Here is a 10,854-nt window from a genome sequence, read left to right as displayed (position 1 = left end):
CTGATGTAGCTTATACTGAAGAAAGTAAGTTAAAATGTCTAAGCAACTAAACATATAAAATTCAAGGACTTCCATATCACCTGCTACTTTACCTTTAAACTACAAATTCTCGTATTTGAACCTGAGGTCTTCTGCATGCTAAAGAGGTGCTCTACTATGTGCCACGATTCCACATCCCCATCCTTGAAGTTACTAGGCGTCGTCAGGGAAGGAAAGACCAGAGATTCCCTTACTCCTACCCCAGATGAGCCAGAGTCCAGGGCACAGGTTCCTTTACCCTTCGGAGCCCCTGGGCCCTCCTGTAAGCACCTTTGCTTCAGACCGATTGGAGAGAGAAACTTAGAACAATTCCCAGAAAAGGACCCCTTTTCATTCTATTTTATGGTCAAGTGTGCATCCATTTAATCGTCTGCATATATTTCAGTTATTGTACTTTTCTGTTCATTAGCTGTTCCCTGTGGTTCAATTCAGGCCTCACAATAATGATATAGCATTTAGGGAAGAAGATGCAAACCAGCAGTCCAGCACTGGAGGCTAAGATAGAGAAGATCTCCACAGCAACCATGTACTTCCCCTTTGTACTCAGATAGGTTGGCACAAAAGACAACCAAACACTGCAGAACACCAACATGCTGAAAGTAATCAACTTGGCTTCATTGAAGGTGTCAGGCAAGTGCCTTGCTAGGAAAGCCACGGTGAAACTGACAATTGCCAGGAAGCCCAAGTAGCATAAGACACAGTAAAACAGACTTGCAGATCCCTCATTACATTTCAGTATAATTTCTTCAGACATTGAATGCTTATCGATCTCTGGAAAGGGGGGACAGGTGGCAAGCCAAACAGTGCAAATGCCTGTTTGTATGAGGGAGCAGGAGAGAACAAGGCAGTTGGACAGTTTGTTCCCCACCCATTTCCTCATCCTGCTTCCTGGTATGGTGGCCATAAAGGCTAGAACCACAGTGATGGTTTTGGCCAACACACAGGAAACTGACACGGAGAAGACAATGCCAAAAGCCGTTTGCTGTAGAATACATGTCATTCTCTCAGGTCGGCCAATGAATAACAAAGAAGAAAGGAAGCAGAACAGGAGGGAGATGAGGAGAGTGTAGGTAATGCTCCGGTTGTTGGCTTTAACAATGGGAGTGTTGTGATTCTTCATGTATATTCCTAGCACCAAAATTATGACTAAAGAAAAGAAAAGGGCACTGATTGCTAAAGTGCCCCCCAGTGGGTCTTCATAAGACAAGTAAGTTACACATTTGGGAATGCATTGGTATTGTCCCATGTTAGGATAGAGATCTTCTCCGCAAGTGACACAGTCATTCATGTCTGAAACAGAAAAAGAGAGAGTTCAAGCAATTTCCACTTTCCATAAATATTCCCTTATTTAATCATTTGAAATGTTTGTTCTGAATAGATCATAGACTCTGGAAAGATTTAATAATTCACCCTACTTTGAATACCTGCATTGTATTGATGCTTACTGTTTGGGGGTGGGTGAGAGGAGTTAGGCCCTATCAAGCTTCTGACACTCTCACTATTTTTTACCTACGGAAGAAAACTTTCTCTACCCACCTTTGAAGGAGTTTAGCAAATTAACATTTTGTGTTTATTTATGAGATGCGTACATTGCCCATTCCCAAAGCAGCCCAGGGTGATACCTGCCTCCATTTTATCCCCATCAGATAGTTTTATAAAACACTGAGAAAGAAAGTAATTGGACCATCATTCATGGAGCATCATAGCAAAAGGAGCATGTATTTATATTCCAGAGCTATAGTTCATCCAAACAACTCCATCTAGGTTAGGGTTGCCAAACTCCAGCTGGAGATCTCCCGCTATTACAACTGATCTCCAGCTAATAGAGATCAGTTCACCTGGAGAAAATGGCTTCCTTTGCAATTGGACTCTATGGCATTGAAGACCCTCCCCTCCTCAAACCTTGCCCGCTTTAGGCTCCACTCCAAAAATCTCCAGGTATTTTCCAACCTGGAACTGGCAACCTTAATGTAGGTGTGAAGTCTGACTAATTGAAACTTCTTTTTCACGGTAGCCTGACGCCATGGGGCCTCAGGCTGTTATGGTTTTCCACTTCTGCCTCTTCTTTGTGGATGCCACCATAAATGCCCTTCTCATCTTACACTATGTCCTAATGGCTTCTTTTCAATCAAGCCATGTTTCTTTCCACAAGGTTTCCAGGCCAAAGGTGAGCATACTGTATGTGTTTCAAATCAAAGGACCTGACCTGCTCACACTCTGCATCCAAGATGCCTAATCATTTTACTCATCAGGTTGATGGGGTAACTGTTGCTGTTTCTGCTATTTGCCACAACAATATGTGGCTTCTATGCATCATAATTTCCTGCCATGGTGTAGTGTTGAATCTGAATTGGACTAGTTGTATCCTGCTGTTCGCTGGCCAGATGGAGTCACAATTTCTTATATCTTCTGATTCTCTCAGGCTAAAATATAGGGATTGATTAACTGTAGTGTGATGGCCCTGAAATCCAAGTTAATCAACTGGTTCACAAATCTGCTAAGGTCACCATGAAAATGAACTGGGTCACCCTCCTCTTATTGCACTCTAAAGAAAGGTCACCAACTAGCATACATTTTCTGACCTCAAAAGAGATTAAAAATCAGGATCAAATTGATTACCTATCAAGATATTCCCATTAAAAAATCAGGAGCTACCCCTACGTAGAAGTAACTCAATGGCCATTTATGCAGGGTCATTTCCCTGCGGTCACCCCCCTCGACTGCTTTGGGGCTTCCTTTTGCTTATGCATACCTTTTCCAACAGTCAGAGGTCGCCTCCCCTGCCCCGTGTGTTTTGCCCATGTTTTCCAGATGCTGTTTTAGCCAGAATCTGGAATATGTGGGCAAAACGGGAGAGGAGAGCAAGGGGACTACTGACGGGCAGAAAAGGGATACATAAGCAAAAGGAAGCCCCAAAGCAGTCGGCAGGGGTGACCACGGGGAAAGGTCCCTGCATAAAAGACGAATGACTTCCATTGGTTTCCTTTTTTCACACAAATTTAAAACCACTAGAATAACAACAACTCTGGTTTGGATCCAGTCAGGCAGGCCCCATGATATCCACAGAGCCTTTTCGGGTGGTCAAAGGGGACCCCTTCTCCTGTTTTCACCAATGGAAAAGTTATTTGGATCTAATCCTCTGTACTCTACCTTTCTGAGTGGAAATCTTCCCTTTGGGACATGGGATGCAGTCATAGCAGCAAAATGGCTCACCCTCCTTCATTTTCTTGCTTTGACCAGGCTGGCAGCTCTCACTGCATACGGAAGGAGGTTTTGTCTAATACATAAATGTAAGATGAGAACAATGACCTTCAAAATAATGGAATATTTGCAGTTCCATAGCACTTTCATATGAAGTCATGCAGAAGCCATTGCAGGGATGCATAAACCTGAACGTTTTGGTGCTTGTGGGTCAACTATGATTAGAGAATCCACATGATTCCTACCTGAACTCTTTTTAAAAGACTTAACTGTTTCACATAAATTTAATTACTTAAAATAACCTATTTATATATTCTATTCTTGTTTTACAACTGTCACTTTTCGCACAATATTTTCCCTGCTAACTGCAAGGTCTCTTGATGCTAAATTGCACCACCACCATTGCAACATGACAGTTAATCATGTAGAAAAATCCTTCTCTGGCTTGAGAGTGCATTAACGAAAACCAATATTTCCAAACTGAGACATCCCATACATATCTACATCCTTGCGCTCTTTATTTTCTTATTTGCAAGTAAGAGGGCTAAAAAACCCATTGTCTCAGCTCACTCCCTGCCTGCTAGTCATGAGCAGATAAGTAACTCCTGGATGAACTGTTTGGCTTCCTAAGAAGAGGCCAACAATGTACCTCAGACCATTCCTCATATGTACCATGGCAGAGCAGTGTATCAGGTTATATATGAGGAATGGATAGCATGGGAATCCTTGCCAGGTCCCCCACATCTCTCTCTGCTGGAAATATCCATGCACGCCAGACACCCCTCCCCATCCCTTGCTGCCAGCAATTCTGTCATGAAAGGTCAGTGACAAAACTGATGACCATGCTGGTAAAGCTGCGATGCTGCTACATATGCGATGCTTCTACATATGCGATGCGGCTACATATGCCTCCAGTACCACCATGTATCTCCTGTTGCCTAAGCCTAATAGGCCTTCTGCACCACCTAATAGGCCTTCTGTTGCCCAACCCATTTGGCACCTACTCAAGGATGACTATGATGAAGTGGGAAGGAAGTTGTGGCTGTCGAGAACAGAGTGGTAATCTGCTGAAGCGGCCCATGATGAACTTTTGATCAACCCTACTTACAGCCATTGACTAGACATTGTTTGATCAGTTTAGGGCTGCCTGATCCAGGTAGGGAAATACCTGGACATTTGGGGGTAGAGCCTGAGGAGGGCAGGGTTTGGAGAGGGGAGGGTACTTCAATGCAATAGAATCCAATTGCCAAAGCAGCCATTTTCTCCAAGGGAAATGATCTCTATCAGCTAGAGATCTGTTGTAACAGCGGTTCTGTTCTCGAGCCACCACCTGGAGGTTAGCAACCCTAGATCGTATCAGTTCCAGAAAGCAACAAAATTGGGGGGGGGGATCATTTGTAAAATGTTAGTGAACTGCTGCAGGTAATTAAAAAACAACAACAGCTGCTTGCAGTGCTGTGCCAACCAGATCTATACCTTTCTGAGTGAATGAACTTTTTTTTTTTGCTGTCAAGTCACAGCTGATTTATGGCAACCCTGTAGGGTTTTTAAAGGCAAGAGATGTTCAGAGGTGGTTTACCATTGCCTGCCTCTGCATCATGACCCTGAGATTCCTTGGAGGTCTCCCATCCAAATACTAGCCAAGGTCAGGGTTGAGAGTGTGTGACTGGCCCAAGGTCACCCAGCAAGTTTCCATGGTGGGAGTGGGAATTTGAACCTGGGTTTCATAGGTCCTAATCCAATGCCTTAACCACTACATCACACTGGCTCTCCATTTTGTTTTTGTTTTACATATGTTAGGTCTTCTAAACAAACCTGTGAATCTTGACTGGTTGTCAAGATTGTGCATGTTTGACAACATATTGGTTGTGCATGTTTGACAATTTATTTGCACTTTTGATATTTTAATATCTACGTGGCTGAAGGCAGTCAGAGGCCAGTTGGCTGAAATGGGCTTTTCCTCTCAATCTGCACTGGAAATGGGTTATGATCAGGCAAGGCAAGCTATAAAACAAAGGATACTGGATACGGAGCGCCAAAAAAATCTAGAGAAGGCACTGACTTTTCTATCAGCAGAACAGTCCAGATATGAAGCCGCTCCTGCCGCCTACCTCTCCCAATTAGAGATCTTCAGATATAGGAAAGCATTCACCCTCGCCAGATGCCAAGCTCTTCTCTTGGCAGTTGTGGATGGGAGATACAGAAAAGTTCCCCTGGAGGAGAGGGTTTGTCCTGTGCTCTAAAAGAAATTGAAACAACGGAGCATATCCTACTGTGCTGTCCACTATATTAGGAGGTTCATTCTAAGTTTATCTCTCCCTGGATTACCGGTAGTCGGCATTTCGGCCATACAGTTCATGAGTATACTAAAATGTTGCTTATAGACGAGAACCCACAGGTTACAGTAAGAACGGCCAAGTTTTGTGCAGTGACCTGTAGAATCCGTCAGACGCTGCTGAGAACATCGGAAGGTCAATAATTTTAAAGAGTAATATTTATAGTTTGCAAAGATTGCAAACAACTTTTTTATTATTTGTATAAACTTGTGGGTAGAGCTTAATACTAAGGGTTTTAGTGGTAAATTGTGAAGAGCTGTGCTGGTCTTTGACTGTTTTTAATAAAGATTTAGAAGATACTGTATATTGTGTTTATTTATTTTTTATAAAGGAACGGTTCTATCTGTAACATTTTTGTAAAGGGACTACTGACAATCAATATGGTGAAACACATTTGGTCTTCCATGGTTTTAAGTGGTAATGTTCCATAGATTAAAGATATGTTGTTTATTATAGGATATTGCATTTGTTAAGATTGTATTAGTTTCAAAGATTTCATTTTTAGCTCACGTAAACTACAGTCAGATCCTACCTGGTTAAACCAACTAGGCCAAGTGATGGCATCATCGTTAATGGCAAAGATTTGGCTATGAGGATCCATCCTTCCAACTTTCACTCTAACAAAGGACTGGTTTGGGAAAGCGACCCAGTTCACAATATCATATCCTGTTCTTATTTCTCCATTGGCATCAAATAAAACCTCATCTCCAGCACTATTATTAAATGTGACTCTTCTCAGATAGTGGTGGAGCTACAGTAAATGGAAAATAAGATTACAGAGATGTCACATTCTCACATCTGCAACAGGAAATTTCAGATCAGAAAAGGGGAAATACTGGGCTTTCATTAAGATCTACAGAAGTCACATTCATATAATCAAGCCTGGCCAATGAGTGATCGACAAATGTCATACTCACATGCAAGCCTGATGCAGAAAATCAAGATGCTATATGCACCAAATGCTAGTACATTTGTCACAAGTTTGGGTCCAGAAGAAATTTTCTATTTGTGTGTTTGTGTGTGTGATTTTCATGAATTCCTATCTCCCACAGTAGACTCCTGATCACCCCTTATGCTGTTCCTCATTGTCTCTGTCCCTCAGAAACAGAATTTCTGGGAGAATATTGGGTTTAAGGGGGACAGAGGAAGCGGGAAACTCCCATTTGAGTGATAGAAGTACTTTCTATTAGCAGATAATTACTACTGGACCCAACCAGCTGTTTCTTAAGCCTCTCAAACCACTCAGTACTGACTGGATAAGGCTATAGAAAGAATTCTCTTCATTAGATGATACCATAAGTGGCTTCTGTCATGCGGAATGAGCTATAGAATGCACAACCCCAACTAGACACAATCTATAGTTTAAAGAATTCTGTTGTAGTCCATTCCACTGATAATGCCAGTATTATTTTCCTATCAATTGTACTCAAGCCCGTATCAAATAAAATGTAAGAGAATAAGGAGTTAAATACTGTTGAACTGACATCAGCTGAGATTTAGATTCAGCAATGAAAGTTAGCCAAAGTGCTACCTACAGTATATGTCTGCTTTGAATTTGCCAGGGATGTTATGCTTGTACATTCATAGTGGGTCACAGAGGTAGCCTTGGAGTATGAACAAATGTGGTATTTCTAGCTGGTTTGGAGAGTAATGTATTTTTTTTTTTCTAGAGAGGTGGCTTGCTGTGCAGAATGTGTCCTGTTCTGGCATCCAGATACTTCCTTCTCTTATACATGTGATTACTTAAACAATTTACCTGCCATGACTGATGACCCAAATATTTCCATGTCTTTCCACCCAGCATTCTTTGGTGTTTGTACAGGGTTGAATACATGGCATGCAAAGCATATGCCACAGCATAAACTGCATTGTACACACTGTAGCTGTGGCCAGACATGCTCATTTCAAAAACATCTCCAGGAAGGCTCCCAAGCTTCTCCTCCCCAGTGCAAGTTTCATCAAACTCCTTCTCCAACAGTGAGTCTAAGAAGTGACAGAGGAATGCCTGTTCCCAGAAGACCTTGATGAAGCTATCTCCTTTAGCCTGAAGAAGCTTCCTGCTGTGAAGAAACTGATGGAATCCCGGAGGTTCATTTGTATGAAATGTAAAGGATATCATACCATGAAGGACTTGTAGGTCCCAGGACCTTTGATAAAAATTTGTTGAAAATTCCATCTGAGCTGTCATAATATACACTTTACTTTTTATCTTTGGGTCTTCAGAATTTAATAGTCTTACTAACCATCTCAAATAGGAGACAGACTCAGCATCTCCAAAAAAGACAATTGCATCGGCTTTACTCTTCATTACAATATCAAATATTTTCATTCCATCATCCACCAGGTCTGCATAATAATCTATTGTAGTTCCTTGAAGGACTACTTCCTTGAAGGCCAAACAAATGCCGTTATCAGAAAACCGAGGAAGCATGGTTTGCAGAAATATTTCTCCATGTTCATCTACAACAATGATCCCAATCCATGTCCACCTGAAATGCAGAATTAAGTCAAGAATCCCCTTGTATTGATGGGCTTCATTTGGGACCATATGATAGATGGAAAGGCCTGAAAATTTATCGTTCGTTACTGAGGCAGAGCTGTAGGCGAGCTAAATATTGGGAAGGAGATGTAGAGAATGAGATAGAAATGTTTTCCAAAGAGGTATATGTATGTATGAGCACATAATCTTCACATGACTGTACACTTTCCCATTTATATTGGGATGGATACAACCATGCCCTAATTATCCTTCCTTCAACTTAAATAGCTCTTTCTCCAATAGAACAACCATTTAAGTTGGAGGAAGGATTTCTTAAGACTGTGGAAGGCTTCTACCTTGGTTATATTTTTTTGAATACATGCACTTAGTTCAGTAGAGTGGTAGAATAGAGGTTGGGTTCACTCCATTCTTAGTCAGATTCTAAAGCCATATTTCATTTTGGCTATTTGCAAAAGTTTTCAAAGATGGTATGAAAATAATTTTATTTGTGAAAAGAGTGAGGAGCATAATAAATGAGGTAGGCTTCTCAAAGTTATCTTAACAGGAAGGAATAATGTCCTTCCTCATATGATATTTTGGTGCTTTAATGCACAAAATTATTTGGTATTAATATATATATTTCTAATCTGGTCTAAGGCTGCTAGAAAACAAGGAGTTCATCTCTCCCAGCCTCATTCCACTTATTCCCTTTTTCCCTTTCACTAATAAGGTTACTTTCCTCTGCCACTAACAGGCATCAAATAGAATTGTAGTGTGATGGTTTGCAGACAAACTGTGGAGGGAAAAAAATAAGAATCCACCCCTCAATTCAAGAGTGAATTAGACACAGTCTTCTCTACTTAAGGATAGATGGATTCACATTCTAGCTGTATCTGAAGAAGTGAGCTTTGGCTCACAAAAGCTCATACCCTTCCAGAAATGTTGTTATTCTTTAAGGTGCTACTGGACTCTTGCTCTTTACTACTGCTATTGACAGACTAATTTGTGTACCCATTGTGACCTAATTTACAGGATAATGAAGTGATCTATAATCAAGTGAGAATCATGTACGAGTGGACCAGTCCTTGGTACTGAAATTAAAGGCACTCAATTACATATTACAGTCTCTAAACAGACATTTGAACATGGGCCAAGCCACAGCAGAAATGCAATGCATTTTGTAGACATTAGATGCCCATATGGTTGACATTACACAAACGTATGTCACTGAACTACTATTAAAGTACATGGTGTGTTTCTCTTGGCTTAGATCTCTTAAGAACAGGTAAAGTCTGTCTTTCACAACCCTTCTGTTCAACTGTTATTATGCTCTGCAAGAAAAGCCTACCTGTGGGATTCTGTAGATGCTTAAAAGAGTCGCCATGTAGAAGGAAGTTTCAAATTCAAGTCCTCCTATGACTGCTATCAGGTTGTCCTCACTGTCACACTTGTAGTTGGGGACAAATCTGCTGGTTGTGTACAGAAGTTCCATTGTGGCATGATAGATCCTTATTGCATTGAAGTAGCTGTTAGAGATGTGGTAGCCCATGGTGGTATTTTGTAAGAGATGCAAGTTTTCATTGATCTCCTTCACAGCAAATACCAGAGCCAAGACATGCTGATACTTTTTAGTCTGTGCGCTATGGCAAGAGTCACAGAAATATCCTTCAGTAAGCAAAACTGTTGTTTTGGCATTGTACTCTATGAAGTGGTTTTGCTTGTATGCTCATCCCAGATATAGTCCAACAGTGCATTCCTGAGAGGAATGCCTGCACCACTGTTTGGAGGCAACGCGGCTGCATCCAGGCCTTCGTGCCGGTGTTGGGGCCCTGGACACTGGCACAGCGGCTTCCTGGCCTCCTAAGGGCTTTCACCCTTAGATCTCAGAAATGTGCTGTTGGACCTAAACTATGAGTTTGCACATCTGATAAAAGTCCTTATGGCAGTCATGGACTTTTTATCATGTGAACTGACCATCAGCTCAATCCCATTAAGGATTTGATCACTCTTTACTCCTTGAGAATTAATTCTAATTATTTAGGTGATTTTCTAATTTGATAAAAGTTTTCATATTCAACTTACAAGTCAAGGGTTATGGGATTCTCTAATGTAATATAATTATTATACTTCATGGAAATGGGGTGTGGTTTTAAAATTGTGACCCCCAAAATTGTTTATTGGAAATGCAATTGTCTGGGGTTTAATCCAATGAGCAGCTGGAGTGGCAGAGATGGGGGGAGAACATAGACTGCAAAATCCAATCTAATAAGATTCATTATCATCCCTAGTAGTAACCAAATATGATCAGGACAGATTACAGTTATGGGGTAATCAACCCCTACTTACATGGCCATTTTATTTAATATATTATTTGGAAGAGCCTTGAAGGATATTGTTTCCAATGGCACATATATTGGAGAAGCAATTCCACTTATTATAAAGTCTCCTCTTTGAACAGATTTATAAAGAATAGGAAGAGGATCTCTGGTAATGCAGTTAGCAATATGAATCTTGCACATTGTGTGAGGCAACAGGATAAGAACCAGCATCATGAGGTTAATTTTTCCTTGTTTCCTCATTACTGTGAAAGTTGGCATCGTAACAAATTTTGATAAACACCCCAACCAGAGTGGTAGAGCAGCATCTATCCCTAGTCCCTAACACTACTGTTGCAGTAAAACACACTACCTTTGTATTCATAGCAGACTTCACTGACTTAATTGCTAAGTTTTCTAACAGCCACTGGAATTCCTTCAGGGCTTTGACAAGCAATAGAATTAATCCTAGCTGATAATTACC

The 10,854-nt window shown here is 41.1% G+C and overlaps 1 protein-coding gene across 1 annotated transcript; it reads right to left on the bottom strand.

The window, feature by feature from the left end:
• Positions 1-424: 424 nt before the first annotated feature.
• LOC130490502 (vomeronasal type-2 receptor 26-like) lies at positions 425-10,652 on the bottom strand. Its single transcript, XM_056864327.1, has 6 exons — positions 10,402-10,652; positions 9,404-9,695; positions 7,333-8,184; positions 6,109-6,327; positions 3,190-3,316; positions 425-1,329 (listed from the first exon to the last, which is right to left on the bottom strand). The coding sequence occupies exons 1-6, from the start codon at positions 10,650-10,652 to the stop codon at positions 425-427; spliced, it is 2,646 nt and encodes an 881-aa protein (XP_056720305.1).
• Between the last annotated feature and the right edge of the window lie 202 nt (positions 10,653-10,854).

The sequence above is a fragment of the Euleptes europaea genome, chromosome 18 (assembly GCF_029931775.1).
Source record: "Euleptes europaea isolate rEulEur1 chromosome 18, rEulEur1.hap1, whole genome shotgun sequence".
NCBI lineage: Eukaryota > Metazoa > Chordata > Lepidosauria > Squamata > Sphaerodactylidae > Euleptes > Euleptes europaea.
This window is presented reverse-complemented; position numbering and strand designations above follow the sequence as displayed.